This window comes from Echeneis naucrates, chromosome 23 (genome assembly GCF_900963305.1).
Source record: "Echeneis naucrates chromosome 23, fEcheNa1.1, whole genome shotgun sequence".
Taxonomy (NCBI): Eukaryota; Metazoa; Chordata; class Actinopteri; order Carangiformes; family Echeneidae; genus Echeneis; species Echeneis naucrates.
The window spans coordinates 677,922-700,917 of record NC_042533.1 but is presented as its reverse complement, the minus strand read 5'-3'; the positions used below and the strand labels follow the sequence as shown (position 1 = coordinate 700,917).

Here is a 22,996-nt window from a genome sequence, read left to right as displayed (position 1 = left end):
CAAGAAGCACAGAAAGCTGTTGAGGTTTTAATCCATTTATTTATTGATCATACAGCTGTCAGATATTGATGGGTTATTGCTGGCTGATGTGTTTAGCAGGAGCAAAACCGACCCGGTCCTGTCCTCTGTCGAAGACACTGTAGTACGTGTCTGAAATACATCTCCCAGAATCCACAGGGGGCCCTGAGAGGAAATGATGTCCAGGGCCTGGAACCCACTGAAACACAACATCCGGTCCCCAAGCATCTCCTGAAGAGACAGGACACATCACAACAAATATCCGAGTCTGAACTGAGGACACTTAAGGATTTTAAAGTCGAGACGAAGAGACCTGATCCAGTTATTCACCTTCCTGACGTAGTGTTCAGCCGTCAGCGTGAATTCTGCCCCGGCCAGGACGAAGGTCACATGAGGCAAACTGGGCAGCCTGACGCAGTCGATCAGATACTAAACACACAAAGGATCCCATCAGATGGGAATAAACTTCTTCACTGTCAGACATACTTGTTGTCTCACTTCTCCGATGTTTGTGGGCGTGGCTCCAATCAGCTGCTGGAGGTTGATGATGTCACTGGTCGGCCCAGCAATCAGGGAGGTTCCTGTGTCGACGATGGCCTGACAGCCCCGAGGACAAAACGAGCCGATGCCCTGCACCGCCACGCTGCACACAGACACACAATGAATGTCCTCCCAACGACAAGACGTCACAGCAGCAGGTGGACTCTGACCTGTCCCACTTTAATCTGCCAGTATCCCTTCACGGTCACCGGGATCCAGGTGATCGGGCCGCTGTACTTCGTCTCATCTGCCCCCCCCAGCAGCAGCTCCCCTTCAGGGCTGCTTCCACTGTTCCTGCACGAAACAGAAGCATCACAACACTCCAGCTCTTCGAGGAATCTGACCGAAAGTTATCGAACGGCAGAGCACCTGCTGAGGTAGAAGGAGAAGACCGGCTCGTCCACGATCTTCTGCGCCATCATGTTGTCAAAAACGGGGTTTCCAAGGATCTCTGCCAGGGACGGGTACCCCATCCCCAGGACGCCATCGAACCTGGCGAACACAAAGGCGGCTCCAGGCTCGTACACCGACTCCCCGAACTCCTGGTTCAGGGTGGTCAGGTGTCCGATCTGGAGCCAAAGAACAAATTCAACAAACATTCAGCAAACTTTTCCTGATAAATTAAGAATCAGTCAGAAACTTGGCCCCGCCCATGGCCCCACCCCTGGCCCCACCCCTCAAAATGGAGCATCATTTAATGTTGTATTTCAGACTATCAACTCAGGAGGAGGGACATTTTCCCATAGACTTCAACACCATCTGCCTTCCTGTGATGGTCAGCAGTCAGAATGAAGGCTGAACTGACCTTCAGCGTCTCTCTGGCCATCACTCCCAGCAGGTGACCTGATCCGTAGTGGATCCCAAACATCCGACCGTCATGGTGGAACGAGGTCGACTCGAACGCCCTGAAATGCCTGTGTGATGCTGGAAAACACACACACCAAGACCTTGAACCTCTTATCACAGTCCACACTGCAGTCATGTTAACCTGACCCACAAACAGCCGTTGTGTTTGGTTGTCGTACCGCAGGCCTGGCTGACGCAGTAGGTGGATGGCACCCAGAGGTCAGCTGAGCCGGTGTCAAACACCACAGAGAAGTTCTGCTCCGGCGTGCCCAGACTGATCTCACCGTAATACTGAGCCTGACGCACAACACAGACACACAGTTCAGTGCCTTGCTCAGCTGTGGGATTTAAACCAACAATGTTTGGGCTGGTCTTCTTACATCCATGAAGTTGTAGATCTTCTCACTGGAGCGTCCGAGGCGCAGCGATGGCGTGCCAGGCGGGAAACACTGAGCATAGCGGCGGTTAAAGGCGTCGGGGCGGTGGTGCTTCATGAACTCCTCCAGGAGACCCTCGGCTCGCAGCTGGGAACGAATGGAACGCACCCTCCTCAGAGGGACCCTGGGGGGGTCCAGTATGTGGGATTTAAATCTACTGTCTGACCTGCTGTGTTTGTTTCATCCATCAGAATTACAACTCACACAGATTTACTAAAACAAAGTTCTATTTTGTAGATTCAGAATTTTATTTAAAAAACAAATAAAAAAAAAAACTTCAAAAGCTCAAACTATGAGGATAAATCACTTAAAAAGGGCTAAAATGAAGGTGAATGTTTCCTACCGGACCAGCGCAGAGCTCGTCCAGGTCCAGAACCCCGAACGGCCAGCAGCAGCCTCAGCATGTCTGCCTGCCGCCGTCAGTCCGTCAGTGACTCTGAGGTCCGGCTGATGTTGGAGGTTATCAGGACGACTGCTACTCTGATTGGATCTGAGTCAGTCTGAGGAAATCCACCCCAAAAATCCCAGATCCCGTCCCATCAGTGTGTGTCATTTTAAATTATAAACAACATTTACTCCTCCACATATTTTAAAGGCTTTATATTTTGTCTTTCAATGTGAAGCGTGTTTAGTTTTACTTGTACTTAAATGTTTAAGATTTTAAAGACCAACAGCAACACGATTCAGAAGCGAGGAGCAGATTGGCTGACCAACCTGCTTTATCGCTCAGCCGAGATATAAAACCACTGGGAAGGTTTTAAATACAACTTGGACTAAAATCCAGTTATAGTCCGAAGCTTTTTGATTTTTAGTGATAAAACTACTTGGGGTCACAGAGCTACAGTTACCATGGCAACCGCTCAGCTTAACAACCAGGGTCAACAACCGGAGCTTTGTGATGACCGACCTCAGTCTGGTTGTGTAACTTCAGTTTGTTGACACTGTGAGGTCTCGGTCACTCTCACCTGTGAACTGACAGATGTTGGGACAAAATAGCGTGAACGCCGGTCGACACAACAGAGGACGACTCACAAAGCTACTGATGAGGATTGGTTCATTTATTTCAGTAAACAAAAACAATGTCCAAATGTACGTTATAATAACCAGCCTCCAACACCTGCGGCTAACGTTAGCATCACAAACTGAGCCGTCAGCCATTTTCCCTGCTGTCTGATGGTTAGCCAGCGTTAGCCGCCTAGCCTGTACAGTGCTTCCACAACAGAGAAAAAAACCAGCGGAGCGTTTTCTTTAATTTGATCTACACAGAGGTGATAAATAACAAAACTGATCCCCTTCCCCGTTCTTCCTCATCCTCCTCTTCCTCTAACAGGGGTGATGGTCAGGAACCCTCTGCCTGCACAAACACACAGCGACAATCAGAACACAGAAACAAACAGGAAACGACACGGTGGTCCAGTGGGAGGTGGGGTCTGACCTGGGAGCAGCTTTGATGATGTTGTCGACTCTCAGGATCATCTCGGCGGCCTCGGAGGCGCTGAGCAGCACCTGACGCTTCACCTGGAAGGACTCTGTGATGCCCAGCTCCGCCATGTTGCCCACTGTGCCTTCAGACATGTCTGCAAGGGAACACAAACCCGTCAGCTTCAGTGTTCGACGGAAACCCGCAGTCCATGTGTGACGAAACTCACTCAGGCCAAACGTGGTCTTGTTCTCTTGGTGAGCGGCTCTCAGCTGAGCCACCAGGTCGGCGCTGTCGTAGCCGGCGTTGTCTGCGATGATGGTCGGCAGCTGGAGGAGGAAACGGACAACGGAGTTCATTTAAACTGATTAAAAAAAAAAAAACTTTAAAAATGAGCGGAGCTCAGCAGGTTCGTACCATCCTCAGGGCCTTGGCGAAAGACTCCATGGCAACAGCCTCCTTTCCTGGTGTCCGATTGGCCAGATCAGTCACCACCTTGGCCATCAGCATCTCAGAGCAGCCTGTCAGGGCGAGGAGGGGCAAATATTGGGGGAATCAGTAACACGTCAGACCTGCTAAATACTGTGTGTGTCTGTGTGTGCGTACCTCCTCCGTAGACAGTGCGCGGCTCCTTCACAGTCTGAGATAACACACACAGAGCGTCGTGCAGTGAACGCTCCGCCTCGTCCAGAATCTGCTGCGTCGCTCCTCGCAGGACGATGGTGCACGCCTCACCTGAGGAGGGGGAGGAGTCAAAGCCTCAGTGACAGACAGACATATCAGATCAGGTTTAGACAGCATGTGTGTGCGTGTCGTACCCATGGCGACTCCAGAGAAATGGATGAGTGTGTCTTCTCCGATCATCACCTCCTCAATCAGTTTGCAGCGGCCGAGCTTCACCAGCTCAGGATGGTCGAAGGTGGAGGTGATCTCTCCGCCTACACACACACTTTATTAATGGCTGTATGACACTAAAGCAGTTCAAATGAAATAACACTGAGTGTGTACGTACCCGTGACCAGAGCGAGGCGCTCCACGCCGGCGAAGTCGGCGTGCTCGATGGCCATGACGCCAGCCTGAGCAAACAGCTGCTCTGGGTAGTTATAGATCAGCTGTCTGCAGAGAAATAAACACAAACACATCTGTTGTTGACGTCGGTCGACTGGTTGTTGCAGATCTTGATCCACCTGTGTGTTGTCGATGTGTAGTGGTAGTGTGTCGGACTCCAGTGTGTTTTTTTACCTGTTGATGAAGCAGTTGATCCCGTGCTTCAGGATACGATCGACCTTCTCCTTCATCTTCTCTTTTTCCGCCAGCTCAATGTCGGCAACCTTCGCCATCGAGTCAACACGGACCCTGGAACCAAAGACCTGATGGGCAGGACACGCAATCACACACACAGACACGAACAGCAAGAGTGAAAACACAGTCACAAAGATCAGAAATCTGTAAATCTGCACCGAGAGGGAAACACACAGCTCCTTAAAAAGTGCCGCTCAGGTCAGATCAAATTCTGCTCACATCACACATTTCACACACTTCCTGTGGAGGCCTTTCACAATAATAGTATACAATCACAACCAGGTGATATTTCACAATAAAAGTCTCAACAGATTCTGTTTTTTACTGTGAAGCAGCTGCAGGAGAAACCAGATCAGATCTGTGTGTCGTACCTTGATCTTGTCGGTGTCCATGCCGGTGTTGGCGATCAGGATGTTGGCGTTTTCCCAGCCTCTTCGGTTGGTTCACTCCGATCTTTTTGTCCAACAGGAAACCTGGACACACAAAGTGGTTGGTTACAGCAGCCAATCAGAGGGGACTCCTTCAGCCTGGGACACGTCAGGTGAGCTCACCTTCGTCCAGGTAGGAGTCAGTGAGGCTGCCGCCAAGCTTCTTAATGATGTGGATGGCATCCAGGTTCCCGGAGCCCTTCAGCCTCATGACAGCGTTGACGGCAAGCTGGGCAAAGTGATCTTTGTGGTGCGTCAGCAGCTTGGAGGACAAGGTGGTCCGGGCGATGTTCAGCAGGTCTTCCTGGAAACGAGTGGCGTCGTTGCTATGGAGATGAAAGAAGATGATGAGGTGGGGAGAGAGAAAACATAAAAAGATCACATCATCTGTTGAAACTTTTCTCTTCATTCTGAGGTCAGAAAAATACAGTTTAGCCTGATTGGCTGATCCTCTAAAGACCAGCTGACCTGTGGTCGACGGCCGCCTCCCTCAGAGCATCTCTCGCAGTCTGAGTCGCCTTCCTCCATCCGGAGATGATGGTCTGTGGGTGGATCTTCTTGGCGATCAGGAGCTCCGCTTCCTGCGACAGAAATGTTTTGTCAACGACTCTTCAAAGTCCATAAACTTCCTAAAAACAGACTGAATTATGGGTATTTTTACCCTCAGCAGCTCAGCAGCCAGCACCGTGACAGACGTTGTCCCGTCTCCAACTTCATCATCCTGAACCTTTGACATGTCTGCAAACAAAAACTCATGATTCCCCAGATTCCTCCTTTAAAAACTGATTTATGATAAACATTTCACAGCATTAAAAAGAGCTTTACTGTTCATTTTTTACAGGATGATTTCACTCTTAACATAAATATTAGAGACAAAACATGAAATCAATCAGGATAATAATCGTTTGTTTGATTAATGTGACTCCCGACCGTTCAGTATCTCCACTCACCAACCAGAACTTTGGCAGCTGGGTTGTCGACACCGATGGCTTTCAGGATGGTCGCTCCATCGTTGGTCACTGTCACAGTGGCGCCTTTTGCTCCGCTCATTAAGATCTTATCCTGAAGAACAAGAGTGGAAGAAATGTTTGCTGCTCAATCGTCTGAATTGGAACCCATCAAACGAGATCAACACTTGCTGGTTTTGCAATTACCCACCATCCCCTTTGGACCTAGAGTGCTCTTCACCAGATCTCCGATGGCGATGGCGCCCACGAAAGATGACTGCAGAGGAAACACACAGTCTGGATTAAAGGACGCAATTAGTTCACTTATTAAATCAAAGAGTGAACGGCAAAATAAAAACCTAAAGCACAAATCAACAAACATACCAGTCGTGCAGTCTCTGCTTTCTCTTCATCAGCTCCATGTTTGAAGATACTGACCGGGGCCATTGATAAGGACGCCTACAGACAGAGACAGCTCCTTTTATACCCAACAATAAGCTCTTTGTATACAAAAATGATTTGTCAGCAACATAAAATGTTCAACAAGTAATGACTAAATAATTTTGATTGAAGATTTAATCATTGTAATGACATTTAAGTTAACTTGATCATTATTGTGCAGACTACTGTGTACAGCTAAGGCGTGGACGAAAATCTTTATTCCGAGCAGCATTGAAAGCAGCATCCTTTCAGCCTGGAAACCGCTAGAAGCTTCCAACCAAACTATTTTTAAAAAAAAAAGAGAGCGTTTTAAAACAAGATGTGGCCACTAAAATAAAACTAGATGATAAAGAAGAGTTTGTGTGAACCGTTAAATAAATGTAATTTGTGTTTTTTCGGCTGGTGTTGAATAAAAAGTCTGATCTGACAGCCACAAAGCCCAGATGACAAGCTAAAGGCTAAGCTAACATGCTAACAGACGTGATAAGAAGAATCACAGCAAACTGAGTCCGGACGACAGAAACTGGAGCTGAAGATTTAACATCAGAGATCTTATTTTCTCAGCTGCAGCAGCAGCCATCATCGTCTCTGTGAGTTACGTGTTTTAGCCGTTAGCTTAGCATCTAGCGCATTCATAACGCCCATGTGCTTCCTCGCCGGTAAGCTTCGCTAGCTGAGAGCCGCAGAGGAGCTAAAAACGGGCCGAACAGACTCTTTAGTGCGGCCCGATGGAGCTACAGCACTTCAAGGAGCAGACGAGTTGGTTTAAACCCGTTTGTGTCGCCGCAGAAAAGAGGAATTAGAAGCTAAAGCTCACCATGATGTGTGAGATTCTGGGCTGGAGCCGTGCACGCACAGAAGGAGGGGCCGGACGTGTGATGACGTAGTTACGCACGGACGCAATGCTGCATTAAAGGGTGATCACGGAAAACTTCCTTTTGATGAAAAGCACAGATTTTGTGTGATGATTGAAAAAAAGGGGTCTAAAAAACAACATGGAAAACACATTTCTTTAATTCCAGAATAAATGGAAACTTTAACATTTATGTGCCTGATATATTAGACTAGTTTGAGATTTAAGAATAAAGGGTAGCATTATTTTACACAGAATTAATATACTGTGTACAAAGAGACATCTCGGCTGCTCTGGTGTTATTATTTTTAATGGTAATAGTAATATTGGATGTATGAATATTCCATAAATCAACAGTTGCATCCAAATTTATCTAAAAGATTCCAACATGTCCACAATGACACATCAGTCTTCTCAGCTGGACAGATTTTGTTATTCTTCTATAACTCCAATCCAGAGTTCAGTCTGAGGCCTGTTGGCTCCAGTTAATTCTATAAAAGCCAAATTCTCTGTTTCTGTAGCGTCAGCAGCTTTAAAGTGGTTCAGATTTTTATTTCTCAGACACACAAGGGCACAAAAAGTGCTGCAGAAACGTCCCCTTAGGAAGCAGAGCAGGGAATAATTCATCTCCTTTTCTTCAGCCCTCGTCTGCGGCAGTGATCGGCAGCCTGGACAGGCAGACAGTAGATGTGCATGGGGAACTTCCTGAAGTAGCTGCTGACCCAAGGTCTGTGGAGAAGACCACAAAAACACAGTGTAGGTGTGGTACGGCTCCACTGGCCCCGCCCCCTAACCCCTCCCCTCTACATGGAGCTGGGTTAACATCATGTTGTGTTGAAGACTGAGACCAGAAACTCATCAGGAAAAGTGAAGCAGATGTTTTTGTTTGTTGCATGTCCTTAATGATTGGTCCTTAGGGGCCCCCTGGTCAGGGCCTTAATAATAATAATAATAGTATATAATAGTAAATAATAATAATTCATTCAGTGAGTGTTAACACAACTATGATAAGATCAAAGTGTGTGTGTGTGTGTGTGTGTGTGTGTACTTGGTGATGCGCTGGCTCAGACTCAGGTGAATGAGGTTTTTCCACAGCAGCTTGTTCTCCTGCTGACGGATGAATTCAGCTTCCTGCCGCTGCTCAGCGTCCAGACGTTGACTCTCCTGAAGCTCCGCCTCAATACGACCCAGCTGGAGAACAAGGAAGACCTTTAAGTTCTGCTCCAACGAGGCGACGGAAATATTTCTATTTATTTCATTCAAAAGGTACACTTTTCATGCACTGTAGATCAAGGAGAGTGGAATAGAAATATAATTTAGCCTTTTATGTTTTGATTTCTATGTTTTAATCAATTTGACTTTGTTTGACAGATCACGGGATTATTGACGTCTTTAAAATAGCAGCTGATTATTTATCAGTTCTGGTCCTGTCAAAGGTCCACAGGTGGACACCTCGTCCAGCAGACTCTTGTTGTCCTCCACCGTCCTCTGCTGCTCGTACAGAGCCAGAGACGCCGGCTCAGAGGGACACATCACTTCCTGTCTGTCCACCTGGTCTACACCTGCTTCACCTGCTCCGCCTGCCTGCTGCTGGACGATCGAAGGAAGGAAACATGTGCTGACAGAAAAAGAGAGAGAGTTTGTGTGTCACCTCATCATGTTGTGATGTCGAGCAGCAACTCTAACTCTGAACCAGGTCCTCACCCCAAAAGGTCTTTATTCTTGTCTCCATGAGGTCACGTGGACACACACACACACACACAGACACGCTGATTTTCCATGTAAACTAATTTCCATTCAGATTTGTTTGCAGTCTGGTTGGTGTCTGTTCACAGTAATGTATCCCGCCGCCAAGGTCGCACTTCGCTGGACAGACTCTCTGTTATCTGATGGATCCATCCAGACTGAGCTGGTGATGACTAGTTTGAGTTTTAGCCCCGCCCCTTTCCCTCTGAATGGAGCATCATTTAAAAAATGAACATCATGTTGTATTTCAGACTGAGACCATAAACTCATCAGGGAGGAGGAGGGACATTTTCCCATAGACTTCAACACAGTCTGACTTCCTTTCAGTTCTGTTGACATTCTGATTAAATTGAATGGTTAACCAATCAGCTGCTCTGTTACCTGGGCTCTCGGCTGACTGACTCCTCTTTAATCTTGGAGAGATGTCGAGCTCCCATCCTGCCCTGCACACACACAGACACACACAGACACACACAGACACACACAGAGTCAGGTATCAGTTAATTACCTGTCCTCAGAGGACAAACAGAAGCTGGGAAGTGGAGGAGAAAGACAGTTTCCCTCGACGACAGTTACCGTGGTGACAGGCGATATCAGTCCATCAGTGTTCCTGGCTGACAGACGACACCACACACACACAACACACACCACATACACACACACCACACACACTCTGACAACTGAGTAGATATTAGTTACCTGTATCGGTGGGGAATGTTCCACCTGATTTCAGTTTGCTGTTCACTGAGTTGTGTATTTTCTTATTGAACACAAATATATAAACACCCTGAAGCTCCTTTCACACTGATGGATCAGTCTCATCTGCTTCTTTAAGGGGGTGAATTTCATTTACAGTTCGTTTTCGTTTTTTTTTTTTACACACAATTCAGTTCAGTTTTTAATGAAAGTCATGAAAACAGAAGAGAAAAGTCGTTTTGTTGGAGATACTCACGTCGGCCTGAACGTCCATCTGCCGCCTGTTCTGAGGACGTCCTGCAGCTTCGTCTCAGCTCTTTGTCTCCCACACCTGATTAGTTGTGTGTTTCTGCTGCACCTCCTCCGCCTGAATTAGTCATCAGTGTTTCTGTGTCAGCTGAAGAACTGCACATTCATTTTAAATAAACACAACGCATCTTCAACAGCTAACAGGGAAAACTGACCTTTTATATTTAATGTCTTACTTATGGAAACAGTACACAATCTTAGGATGAGTACAAAAAAAGATTACTGTTAAGACAAAAGGTACACAAAGAAAGGAGGGACTTTTAAAAACATTTTTATTGAACTACCTCACTGTTTATTAGCTTTAATTTCAGATAAAGCAGAGCAGTCAGGATTCAGACATAGAAAACATTAATTTGAACAGTTTCACACTCAGAAATGACCCAAACTATGAAAATATTAGTTTTTAACAAGTAACTTTAACACACACACAGTCAGATAATTACTGCTGGAGTTTACAGCAGAACTTTTTCTGTCAGTTCAGAAAAGATAATCCTGAATTACAGAGTCTGTTATTTAAATTTCTTCATTCTTTACGTAGCGGCGTTTAGGTCAAAAATGTGCATTCAAACACCACAATATGGGAACAAATTTTTACTTTTATTAGGAAATCTGATGTAGTTTTCAAAGTTTTCTTAGAGTTCAGAGATTAATCTCGTGTTTTAACATTTATGCAAGTATGAGCTAAAAGGAGAAGAAAAGTCTACAGACAGCATAGTAACTAGTTAACTAACTAATAATCAAGATTAATTAGAGGAATTAATCTTAATGTTGACTAAAATCAATAATTATTGTCACTTTTCTGATGGACGGATGTTGATGGAGTGAACTTTGACCTAATCTTTGCTCTAATCTGGTCTATATGAGAACGGAAGGAAATACTTTGACATCTGATCTGAACTTCTGCTGACCATATTTTAAAATTATTAAGGGATTTATATGATCATAAAAATGAGTCTGCATCTTCAGAATGGTCTGCTTTATGAGAACACTGAAGATATTAAATATAAATGAAACGTGTTGGTATCTTTAGTCATTTCTTTCTTAGTGTGTGCAGCGTCTGTAGAAGTGGAAAACGTAGTCAGTGAAGAGCGCCCCCCTGTAGTGATGGTCGGTAGTGCAGTCAGCTTGGCCCTGCAGAAACACACTTCGATTAATGTAGAAGATACAAAAAAGGTTGTTGTGTGTCTGCAGATCTGCTCAGTAAAACTAAATGATTAAAGTTCAGTCTGTCGCTGCGAGTGTTACGAAGAGAAAGAGAAATATAAATAAATGTTTTGTCTTACTGCCACTGTGGAGCGGAAATGATATGAGCTGTGATAAAGACGAGCCACGTGGAGGGGCCACTCGTGTTCTCCCTGCCAAAGACAGACAAAAGAAAAAGATCAAACTATTAAAGGTAATTCATTTCAAATGAGGCCATGTTGGCATCATCACCGTTCCTCAAAGGGCTCCAAGTTCAGTTATTTTCAGGATCTGACTCCAGTTTTACAGCCAATAAAATGTCAAATAAACCCCAAAAGCATCCATAAATATTCACACAGAAAATCCCAAATTAGGACCGGAACAAATCTACTTAAACATTTAATTCATCATGAAAAGTCAGAAACGTTCCTATTGATGAATGAAACCTGAAGCAGCTTGGTAAAGTTTTAGTGTTACTAAAACAAAAGCAGCTGTGATATGTGGGTCGGTGGGTCGGTGTGTCGTTGGTGTTGTGCGATCGTGGCTGTGATTAGTGTGTTGTTGGTGTTGTTGTCGTGACGTGAGGGAAATCCTGCAACACTTCCATTATTCATCAGCGTTTCTGCCCCTCGGCCTGAATTATTAACCCGAGTCAGTGGACCGCAACCTCAGAGACTCAAACCAACAAAGACACACAAAAACCAACAGTACAACACTCCCATCAGTTCAACATGAATTTCTGTCTCTGGTTCAACTGCAAAATGACCTCATGTTGTTCAACAACACAAAAACTACACACAGCGTTAATAATATCTGATATTAGAGAGTTCGAAGAAAAGCTTTTCATACAACAACAACATCTAAATGCATCATTCAACCAAAATATAAACTCTGCATTGAGTATTGGATGATTCCTCCAGCAGCTGATCAATAATCCGATCGGACCTGTGTGTTTGACGGGTATCGGCTGCCGCTGACGGTTTCAATATCCAGCAGAGCCGAACAAACTGCAGACTCATCGAATCCACACAGATGGACGACCAGCAGCTCCGTCGAGCTGCAGAAACAGAAAGCGATCGTGTTGACTGATCCGAGTGCTTAAAGACGTTTTCAGGCTTTTAACGTCAGAACTCACTTCATCAGCAGAGTGACTCTCATGTTGATGGGGACGAACTGGCTGATGGGAACTCTGAAGATGTACCGACCCGGCCTGATGGAAGCAACAATCAATCAATCAAGACAGAAGTTTAAATTCCATGTTAAAGCTGTGATCGTTGTTTCATTCATGAGCTGGACTCACCCACATTCGTCTCTCAGACAGTATCTGTTGTCGATCAGCTGCTGGTTTTCTTTGATCCGGAATGATTGGATGGTGGTGTTCGTCCCTGAAACATCAGTGTGATTTTTATTTGCATTGCTGTGATTCTCATTTCAAATTCAAAGAAAAAGTCTGATGTTTTGGTGTGAGGCAGTTTCATCAACACAGAGTGGTGCAGCTGTTCAGGTTTTAGGAAACGAGAGGAAACTTACAGTCTTTGGCATTTTTAAGTTTGTCATAGAGCTTTCCTTTTATTTTTTCTGCAGAGCTGGTGGAGCTGGTGGAGCTGGTGGAGCTCTGTGGTTGTGCAGGACAGCAGTAAGCCTTGTCACAGTACAGCAGCTCACAGAAGTCGACGTCTGGAGGCCACGGGTTGGGCAGCCGGGTCGGCTGAGCTGGACAACGATCGGAAACACGAAGAGACAAAATTAGGTTCATGTCATAAGTTGGTGAGGGAGTGAATCAACCTGCTCATTTATCAGCAGCTAATTTTACATCCAGTCATTATCTTTATCGCTGTGGACTCTGGATTAGCCTGGTTGTCCTTTTACACAGGCGGCTAATAATCAATAATCAGTGTTTTATCACAGTGGCCCTGAAGGTGAATGTGAGTACCTGAGGTGGTCCGGGCCGTCGTCTGCACAGGAACCAGCGTCCCATTACTAACAAACACAAACAACAAAGCTGCTGTGAGGTTGTTGTCTGCAGATATTCAGTGTTTTTGGGGTCTTTAATTGTGTTTGTCAGACCTGTTGTTGGGGGAGGTGGCCAAATCTCTCTCCTCCAGATTCAGCAGGTACAGAACCGTGATGGAGATGATGCTGCAAACAAACAGTCAGTTATTCGTTTCAGACTTGATGATGATTGACGTATAGGAGGCGTCGGGCCTCACCAGAAGGCCACGGCGGCCAGCAGGCCGAAGGCGCTCAGCTGGAAGACTTTACGCCGCAGACAGTGTTTGGATTTCGGTCTCTCCCTCTCGACCTTCCCGCTCTTACCCGTGTCGGCGGCGGACATCGTGGACACGCTGCTGTTCTTTCTGGGTTTCCTGTTAAAGAAAAAACAAACAAAAACTGAAAGCCTTTTTTCTTGTTTCGTTCGTTCATGACAAACTGAATGAATGCTGTGAGCTTTCTACCCATAATGCCTTTCAACAAGCCGCAGGTGGAAACAGACAGAACGACTTCACAACTTCATCCTTTTCTATTTGGAATGAATTGTGTTCAGTCACAAACAGAAGCCTTCAGATCCTGGATGTCCTTGAACTCTGATTCGTACCGATGCAATGATAACAATGAAGCCAGGATTATGCAACAAACACTATCAGTACTTTTCCATAAACTAATTCACTTGATGACACAGATAAGAGCATTTTGTTTAATTGTATTCAAATACGATGCCAACTGTGTTTAGTCAAAGATAAGTTACAAAACTAATTCACCTTCCTAAATAAACAGTTCGAAATAAAGCAAGAATATTCTAAAACATAAATCATTCTTCACTGTATTCTCAGTTTTTGGAGGCTTTCCATTTTTGTTTGTCTGTGTGTTCCTTCAGAAAGTGGTGAGCTAAATGTAGCTGAGAAGTTGAGGAGAAAAAACACATCTAAACATTGATGGAACTTTAAACTCCTGTTAAATAACAATTTTTATGATTATTCACTGAAATTGATAAAATATGAGAAACATCTCATGACAGAATAACTGAAGCCTAACCAGGTAACACTCATGTGCTATCGATAAGTACCCCACAGATCGCAGGCTGCCCGTCAGGCTCTTCAGTTTAGCCAGCCGGAGGTTCCAGACCTCCAGGTCTTTGATCCGGGTCTCCAGGTTGTCGGTGAGTTTGGAGAGCTGCTGCACCGCCCCGACGTTCTCCATGAAGATCTGCTCCTGGAGGAGGATGAGGACGGACATGAGGATGGATCCAAATACAGCCCTGAACAGATTCTGGGTAAGTTGTGTACCTTGTCCACCATCAGGAAGTTCTGGATCTTCTCTCCATTCAAACAGGTGATGTCGCCGACTTCCATCACCGCTGACGGCAGCAGCTCCTTCACCTCCTGAGCTATTATACCTGAAACATCGACAATAGTATAAATATGTCCAAAATAATCATTTCCACATCAGCACACTGAGCCCGTGTGATGTTCACCTGTCTGGTGGGTGTGGTCCATTCCCACCGTGGAGGCGAATTCTGGTTTATAATCAAACTCAACTATTCTCATCTGAGTGATTCTCTTCAGCTGCTGCTCAGAGTCGGCCTGACAAACAAACAAAGTTAGTTCATTTCCTTCCTAAGACTTCATTTTGGCTTCCTGCCGTTTTAACCTTCTTACTTCCTGGATGTTATCTTTGACCCGGCAGTCAGACGGCTGCATGATGGCGCCCATCACCTTGGCGTTGCCACAGACAACCAGCGCCTCATCAGGGGAGTCGGTGTTGATGCCGACCCGACCCTGACAGATGACGGCGTCAGGCGTCGTCCCACGCTGCCACACGGCGTCGCCGTCCGTCTCAAACTGACCCGGGTTGGAGGCCTGGGGGGGCGCTGTGTTTTATACAGGGACTGCTGGGATATTGGTTTATACTTTATGGGTTCAGAGTTTGTGAAGTTACCCTGACGATGATCCTCTCCGACACCAGAGCCGTCAGGAGGAAGGTCTGCTCTCCCACGGCGGCGTAAAGACCGACCACCATCTGGAAATACCTGGAAGAGGTAGAGTCAGTCATCACCTGTCTGCCTGGACTTTATATCTTACTACGCAGGAAGTCTGCCACACCTCTGGTCGGGGTTGGGCTTCCCTTTCTTCCTCATGTTGTTGGCCGTCGTCTCGCTGAAGTGCAGTCGGCCCAGCGTCACCTTGGTGACCTTACCGGCAGGAAGGTTGACCCTGAGTGTTCAGAAAGGGTTGTTTTTATTCAGGAGTCTAAGGACTCCAACTCTAACCCCGACCCTGTGGACGGCGGAATGATCTCCAACCTCCTCTGTTCCCTACCTGACAGGATGGAAAGGCTTTTTGCTTCGGTCAGGCTGCGACTGCTCGATGGTCACCTGGTGGCTTGGAGCTTCCAGCTGTGAGTGCAGAACAGGAAGTCAAAGGTAAGACGTGACGCTGAATGTGTGTCAGGTTCTGAAAGACCAGGTTCCAGAGCGTACCTTGACCCCAAACACTTTTATCTGGAAGTGGTCGACCTGATCGGTGCTGTTGGCCGTTCTGACGTATTGCGGCTCTGCAGCCACGCCGATGTGGATGGTGACCTGGAAGTGGTTCTTCTTCTGGCAGATGAAGGCCTCGTCGGCTGTGGAGTAGGTGAAGCCTTTATCTGTGTCGACGTGGTAGGCAGGAGGAGACCTGGAAACAAGGACCAGACCTGCTGAGACCGTTTCTCATCTGGATTTATCAGCTTTTTTATTCCTGACTTCTCCGGCAGCTTTCTGGACTCACAGGTTCTGGTAGTTTCTGTCGTACAGAGCGCTCCACTGCTCTGGATGATACCGTTCCCAGTTAAGAAGCTGGTAGGATGCTAAATGGAGTCCAGCTCCCACACTGGTCCCTACAGCGCCACCAGCGGTCCCATCAGCTTCACTGCAGGACGGCTCCACTCCTCCTGGTGGGTCTTCACAGTCTGATCTTCTCCTCTTTTTACTCTGCTGGGAGCTGCAGAAGAACAAACAGCTGGTTTTAGTGCTCCAGTCTGATCTGGGTCACTGAAAGGCGAAAAATCTAAAACATTACCAGGTGTGTATCGAAGGGGCGGAGCCGGCCAGACCCACTGGGGGCGGCGTGGTCAAATGTAGGCCCATGTAGCTGTTAGAGGCAGGTAAAGGTGGCGAAGGATGTGGCGGGGAGGTGTAAACCTGCGAGCAGCTCTCTGGACTCAGGTAGTGCTGGCGCTCAGGCGAGTTCTGGGTCTGCAGGGGGGCGGGGCCAGTAGGAGGACTGGGCGGGGTCCCAGACTTGATGAAAGTGTTAATGAGGCCCAAACTGCGGGGCTGATTGTGGGTCAGCATGTTGGAGAGGGCGGGGCCCTTGAAGCGACAGGATGAAGCAGCAGTTTGCTGAAAACCTTCCTGGGGGGTCTGCTGGCCGGACCAACAGGACGGCCCGTGGTGGAAGTCTGACGGAACAGGACAGCGTGCTTCTGTCTGGTTAGTCTGAATCTACCAACCGTCACCAACTACAACAAGAAACGACCAGCTGAGACTGACCTGAGATCTGGTGAACAGGTGAACAGGCCTCGGAGCTCGAGTCAGGAGGAGACTCAGGGAGCATGCTGGGAAAAAAGCACAGAAATGGACACGACCGGATAAAAACTACATTTGTGGAAGAAGTCATTCTTATTAACGTTTGAAATAATCCTCAAATTTCTCAGATCGATTTTTTCCTCTGAGGGTTTTGGTTTCTTGTGATTTCTAATAATTCCTTTCAGGGGAAAAATGTTTTTATGGTATCTTTATTTTTTATTTTTGTGTATTAAAGGTGGTATGTTGTGGTGTGCTTTGTGTTGTTTCAGTGTTTACAGCCTGGTCAGTTGATAACTAACTGGGTCAAAGTGGTTTTTATGTGTGTTATATAAATGTGTGACAACTTTGTTACTACTACAACTCGTTCCTCGATCTAATCCCTTTTCAAGGCTTTAAAACTTCCTGCGTGACTCAAATAAACAACCTCTGAGTTGGATTTTGTGGAATCTGTGATAAATGAATCTGAAAATATCAAATCAACTGCTGACTGGATTAAATTAATTGAAAGAAAACAGGACGTGAGTTTGTGTTCATCACATTGAGGCCTGAGTTTGTGTGGATCTTACAAGTTGTTGGGATCCACGTCGTTGCTGAGATACTGTTCCAGGATGCTCGTATCCACGGCAACAGAGCTGTCCAACATGCCGCTCACATCCTGACCTGCACACACACATTTCAGTCAGTTTAATCCGACAGTCTCATCGACCGTGTCCACAGTTGTTTTGTGTTTCTGCTGCCATTTTCTGTCTAATCACATATTCCAACTCGATTTGTGTCGCTTTTTGTTTGTACACGTTTCTTCTCTCTTTGTACCTGTTTTTTTTTTTTCATTGAACATTTCTTTTTATTTCATTTACTTTATGTCACGTTTTCTTTGCTCCACCTTCTCCTCCAGATAAACTGTCATACAGTGAAGCCCAAATGGCTCACATCCGAGACATCTAGGTGGAGGACAACGTCAGGAAGTTCTTCAGGAACCTTCTCAGATGTATTTTACAGCTTTAATTTCCTGATGATCTTCCAAAACGTCTGAAGAAACCTGCTGATGTGTGAATCAGAGTTTCTCTGATCTGACAGCTCACCACTGAAGAACTGCTGCAGCGCCTCGTTCTCCCCCAGGACCTGGACGGGCAGCCGGCTCAGTCCGGGCTCCATGCTGCCCACAGGGCGGCACTGAGGCTGGGGAGGGACCGGGGGGGTCCTGCTGGAGTGAGGACAATTCAAATCAAATATTGTCAGCCATTAATGAATTAACACGAATTACTATTGAAGAGTTTGCAGGCAGTTTATGACGCAGTCTGATACAAAGATCAAGGTTGAACCACAACAGACGGTTTAACGTCTGACGCACAAAGATATCCTGTTTATTTGGACCATTTCATGTTTGGAAAGTGTTTTATTCAGTAATAATGATGAAAACGGAGAATTTCCATTCCAGTTAGCCAGAAGAGACTCTTCCTCCCAGCAGGAGGAAAATAAAACGTATTCTGCTTGTGTGCTTGTTGGGTGTGTAAAGGGTTAGGGTTAGTTCCTGTTGTAAGGTTTGTTTAGCTGCGGCTCCAGAATGACTTAGTTCACCTTTAACCAAGCTGAAATCTTTAAATGTTACATGAAATCAGGAAGTTTTCATAGAATCAAAATACACAAATTGCATTCTGGGACATGTGTTAATGTCAGTATCTTCTGAGTTGAGTGAGCACTGTTCATCCATTCATCTCTTCAAAATAAAACTCTGGTGCTCTGGTGTGTTCGGATGTCTCAGGAAGTTTTGGCTTTGAGGCAGCGTGAACATCAGGACCAGAAACTGAAGCAGCTAAATGGAACGCCTCCATTAACGATTTTCTTAATGATGTTTTGCTGCTTTCCTTCAGAAATATCTAAAATAAAGCACATCTGATGACAAACGCTCATTTGTTCAAACTGACCTGTGTGACTCTCCAAGATGGCCGCCAGTCAGCAGTTCAGCAGTGATTTATGAGATCAGCGCCAGCAGCTCCTCTCAGGTGTAATCCATCTGTGAGCTGAGTTGGACTCAGATTTTCTGTCCCAGCACGTCCCCCAAAAATATGTCTGATAATCTTCTTTGTTTTCCGTCTCTTCAGCTGGAAACAATAAAGAAATGTGTCCTTTTGGATAAATCTTCTTCTTGTTTGCGGTGTCTGTGGATCGTCTGTCTGTCAGCTGGACTTTGAGCTTTGAACAGGAAAGACATTCGCACACCTGACCCAAGTATTAACACACCTGTGTGTGTGTGTGTGTGTGTGTGTGTGGGCGATGAAGCCATAAACTAGGCAGCCATCTTACTGGAAGTGAACACACAGATTTATTCAATACTTTTGATTTGTCATGTGACTCATCCATCTGTCTGTAAATGGGATTTTAACGGAATATTTACTTGAATCATCCGCTGCAGGAAACAACAACAACATAAACCGATGTCATCTTCATCGCACAAAACAGAACAGCAGCTGAACATAATAATGACATGAATCCTCACGGTCGCATCGCTCCGCCTTGTTTATTTAGAATTATATGAAATATGCTTTGTCAGAATTTCTGTGTCCTCTGCAGTCACAGTGGCCTTGACCTTTGACCCCTGACCACCACAATCTCATTAATACTTTTTAAATGCACATGAATGTTTGTGCCGAAGATGAAGGTGCGTCAGGACAGACATTTTACATACGGATGCCTTTAAAGACTGAATCTGATCCCTTTTGACAGCATTTCAAGTCCTAATGATTGTTTTTAATGGTAATTATGTGCCATATTTTCAGTTTTAAAAATTAAATTAAATTTCTCTTTCCCTCTTCCTTCGGGGATGTCAGGAACTTCCTCTCCAGCAGGAGGCAGAACAGAACAGAACAGGGAATCTGACAGCATCATAAATAACTCTTGAATGTGAGTGTCTGTCCAGTAGATGGTGCTCCAGGTCAGGAGTCCCGTCCACAGGGTGACCCACATGGGGCCCGAACAAAGTCGACAGACTTTATATTCAAAAACTGACATATGATATGAATTTGTCTTTTTATTGACGGAAATTTCACCATAAAGTCTGAATCTGGTGTGAACATTAAAGCACAGATGTTGAATTTCTGTACAAAGTCAACACAAAGTCATGAATATAAATTAGACACAATAAAGAAAAGTCAGTTTACATTGTTAGATAATCCTTCACGCCAAATCTGGTTACTTTAAATGATGTGTTCAGGCCAAATGGTTGAATTCTCTCAATGTAAACATCATTTGAAGGAAGTAATGATTAATCTGAGCGTGGACTCAGACAAAAGGCTTTGTGGAGAACACGCCTCTTCCTGAAGTAACCTCCTGACAGGTGAATCTCTCTGCCCACCTTTTGTTCACCGGAGACTTCAGCTTCCTGCAGTTGTTATGTCTGTTTGTGCGTGAAGAGAAACACAACGTGACACTTTGATAAGCAGCAGTTACAGAATGTGTGAGTCTCTTTTAACTCTGTGTTTGGTCTCCTCCTTTTCGTGGAACTTATTTTTTATTTTGGCGTTAACGATTTAAAAAGAACGCATCCATCAGGCCAGAAGAATCAAATTAACAAATCAAGAAAAACTTGAAACGTAAAGAAACTGAAGTTAGATTCAGCTCATAATTCTCTGTTTGTTCATCGTCTCATAGCTGCCTTGCTGTCATTTGGTTTGCTTTAAAAAAAAAAATATCTGCTGCTTTAGCAAAATGACCCCAAAAATGTTTTACTGCACCAACCATCAAAATAAGACATCTGTCGCTGCCCCACAGTTTCCTGATGCTGGTCTGCTTCAGCTCTGGTTGGAGCTTCGCACAAAAGCCACTTTGTCAGCGTTGGAGAAATATGACAGCCATCTTTAAAAGAAACCAAGCTCGTCCGTTGGTAAGAGACCAAACGCCAACAGCGGTCTGCTGTGGCCTCGCTGACCCGGTCATCCACCTTGATCTCCTTTCTACTCGCTTTTAACCCAACACAATAAAAGATGCATTTAATATTTCTCCACCAGAGTTTAATTCCTGGCAGTGTGTAGAGAGCTTTGAGACAGTTTGTGTAGTTTTATGTTGGGAAATGAGCAGTAATGCTTCATTTTATGAGCCCATAAAACTATGAACAATTTTCTAGTAGGTTCTTGGAAAGGTCTTTGTAATCTGGTACAAATTATGAGGAAAAGAGAGTTCTGACACTGTTATCACAGCCGGGCCGGTTATTAAGCTGTTGTTGGTTTCCAGATGATTTTATTCAAACATCTGCTCCATTTAGATTCTCAGAAGGTCGAGCTGAACTGAAATAAAGTAATTACAACATTTATGAGACCCGAAGTTGTGGCTCTGGAGTCGTGTGTCAAGAAAACAAAAACAGACCAATCAAGTCTCGAATGATAAACAACAATATAAAACAAGATGATGAAGAATGAGAGAACGATGAGCAGAGGGACGAGGTCACGTGACTGTCAGTTCAGGACCGGCCCAGTTGGGTACCGACCTGCTGTCGGTGGTCCCGACTCAGGTTGGAGTCTTCGGCTCAGTGTCAGAAAGTGCAGCCGCTCTGGGCAGCGGTTGACGGGAAGTTGTGTTTATGTCGGTGCTGGTCGGAGCCGGAGGCTTCAGAGGACTGGAAGGATCCCAGCGGGACCCTCGTAGGTCTCGAGGTCTCGAATGGTGGCAGGAAAAGAAAATAAGCTGGAGATGTATTTATCAAGATGTAAGTAAATAACTAACCAGAACTAAAAGTTGTGTATCATAACACGACTGCAGCAGCGAGTCCGTCTGAAGCAGCTGGACTCAGGATTTGAATCCACAGGCAGCTTCTCTCCGACTCTGATCATTTCCTGGACGCAGTGAAAAGAGAAGATATTAATTATTGCTGCTGTCAGAACCGTTATTTATTTTATATTTGTGTGAAAAACGTTTCCAAAGAAATCACCAGACTTTGTGTGTTTGAAGAAGAAGTAAAACTTGGCCTGGTTTGGGATTTGGTTTCTGAGGCGTGCAGGTTCAGGTCTGGGTTTTGAATATAAACACATTTGATGTTAATATTTTTTTTGAGAGAACAAACAAAGCTGCTGGTTTCCTGCTGACGGCTGTGTTCGAATATTTGCGGCTTCCATCTTATTTGATGTTTCCTGACCTCTGACCTCTGAGAGTTCAGTCACCCAGCTCCTGTCAGAGAAACATAAAAATAATTTCTGCTCCACAATAACACCTCTGTCTTACCACACACACTCCATTGTCTTTGTTATCACTGTTGACTTTCTTATCGGTGACCTGGAAATCAGATTAGCGAAACAATAGCGTTACCGTGCCAACCGTCTCATCTCACACGACCTGAGCAAACGTATCAGCTTACTTTTTAAAACGCTCTAAAGTGAAGAGCCTTCAACCTTCATTCTAACTAATTGTGTTGAAGTCTACGGGAAAATGTTCCTCTTTCTTCCCTAATTTATTTATTCAGTAAAATTTTTCCTGATGAGTTTATGGTCTCAGACTCCTGTACAGTTTGTTGTGATTTCAATAAAACCAAGATGGCCGACAGACAAATTGCAAATTGGAGGCTTCAAAACAGAAGCTCACAAACCAATGAGGGAAAAATTGAAATGGACTTTGAGCAGGAACAGTTTGCCAATCTACTGTTTCATAATGGAAGAATAAATGAAATGGTTGTGTTTATTAATTTACTATTAGGTAGAAATCGATTGATGCTATTGTTCGAGCAGCTGGGCAGAAATAAAACATAAAACAACCAAATTAAAAGTTAGCTCCGTGCTTTCTTCAAGTGACTGGTTGGAAAATGAAAACAACAAAGACTGTTCAGGTTCGTGTGAGTCAGTGAGTCATCGAAGATAATTAACACTCCTCCCCTCAATGTGAGCAGTGAGTCATCGAAGTGGGTTGTTCTGGATAATTGTGCAATTGTTTTAGCATAAATTTGGTGTGACTCATCTCAACAAGTCCAACAAATTAGCTTCTATAAAAATCAGAATGAAGATGAGTTCATGGGGAAGTGTTTCTGGTGGATTGGCCTGTTAAACAGTTCAGTGTTGGCGCCGTGATGGACTGCAGACCTGTCCAGGGTGACCCCGCCCCTCGCCCCGAGTGAGCTGGGATTGGCTGAATCACTGAGTAGTTTCCAGTTTTGGTGCTATGCTAAGCTAACTAGCTTTCCTCTGTACCTTCTTATAACACTAACTCTTTGAGAAGCACATTTCCCAACTGGTGCATCTGTGCCAACGCCTGCCATGTTCATTTTTATGTGATTCGTTTTCCAAAT

The 22,996-nt window shown here is 45.2% G+C and overlaps 3 protein-coding genes across 3 annotated transcripts; all 3 read right to left on the bottom strand.

Annotated features, from left to right (window-relative positions):
• Nucleotides 1-73: 73 nt before the first annotated feature.
• On the bottom strand, nt 74-2,245 carry LOC115037176 (cathepsin E-like). Its single transcript, XM_029495679.1, is given in 10 exon segments — nt 74-144; nt 147-249; nt 349-447; nt 517-661; nt 709-852; nt 928-1,127; nt 1,364-1,482; nt 1,584-1,701; nt 1,785-1,965; nt 2,190-2,245. Coding segments are annotated over 10 exon segments (1,236 nt in total).
• Nucleotides 2,246-2,878: 633 nt separating this feature from the next.
• On the bottom strand, nt 2,879-7,247 carry LOC115036590 (T-complex protein 1 subunit beta-like). Its single transcript, XM_029494809.1, is given in 17 exon segments — nt 2,879-3,195; nt 3,277-3,418; nt 3,491-3,590; nt 3,679-3,782; nt 3,868-3,996; nt 4,080-4,199; nt 4,274-4,377; nt 4,504-4,631; nt 4,935-4,988; nt 4,990-5,036; nt 5,115-5,317; nt 5,460-5,572; nt 5,653-5,729; nt 5,942-6,053; nt 6,150-6,215; nt 6,323-6,397; nt 7,197-7,247. Coding segments are annotated over 17 exon segments (1,608 nt in total). The 5' UTR covers nt 7,200-7,247; the 3' UTR covers nt 2,879-3,164.
• A 3,777-nt stretch (nt 7,248-11,024) lies between these two features.
• On the bottom strand, nt 11,025-17,886 carry myrfl (myelin regulatory factor like). The gene is made up of 22 exons (XM_029495678.1): nt 17,814-17,886; nt 17,298-17,391; nt 16,696-16,760; nt 16,223-16,604; nt 15,932-16,144; nt 15,643-15,838; nt 15,482-15,558; nt 15,266-15,376; nt 15,102-15,192; nt 14,822-15,022; nt 14,638-14,746; nt 14,450-14,559; nt 14,230-14,375; nt 13,376-13,531; nt 13,233-13,304; nt 13,099-13,145; nt 12,696-12,878; nt 12,466-12,550; nt 12,301-12,375; nt 12,111-12,222; nt 11,267-11,338; nt 11,025-11,114 (listed from the first exon to the last, which is right to left on the bottom strand). Exons 1-22 carry the CDS (start codon nt 17,884-17,886, stop codon nt 11,025-11,027), a joined length of 2,760 nt encoding a protein of 919 aa, XP_029351538.1.
• Between the last annotated feature and the right edge of the window lie 5,110 nt (nt 17,887-22,996).

What these genes read in the sequence shown, in the direction of transcription:
- myrfl (XM_029495678.1), bottom strand. Translation starts at nt 17,886, where the DNA reads ATGGAGCCCGGACTGAGCCGGCTGCCCGTCCAGGTCCTGGGGGAGAAC. An exon ending in GACGTGGATCCCAACAACTT is followed by an intron (nt 16,761 to 17,297) that starts GTAAGATCCACA and finishes CTTTTTTCCCAG; the next exon opens with CATGCTCCCTGAGTCTCCTC. An exon ending in TGTCTGAGAGACGAATGTGG is followed by an intron (nt 12,376 to 12,465) that starts GTGAGTCCAGCT and finishes TGCTTCCATCAG; the next exon opens with GCCGGGTCGGTACATCTTCA.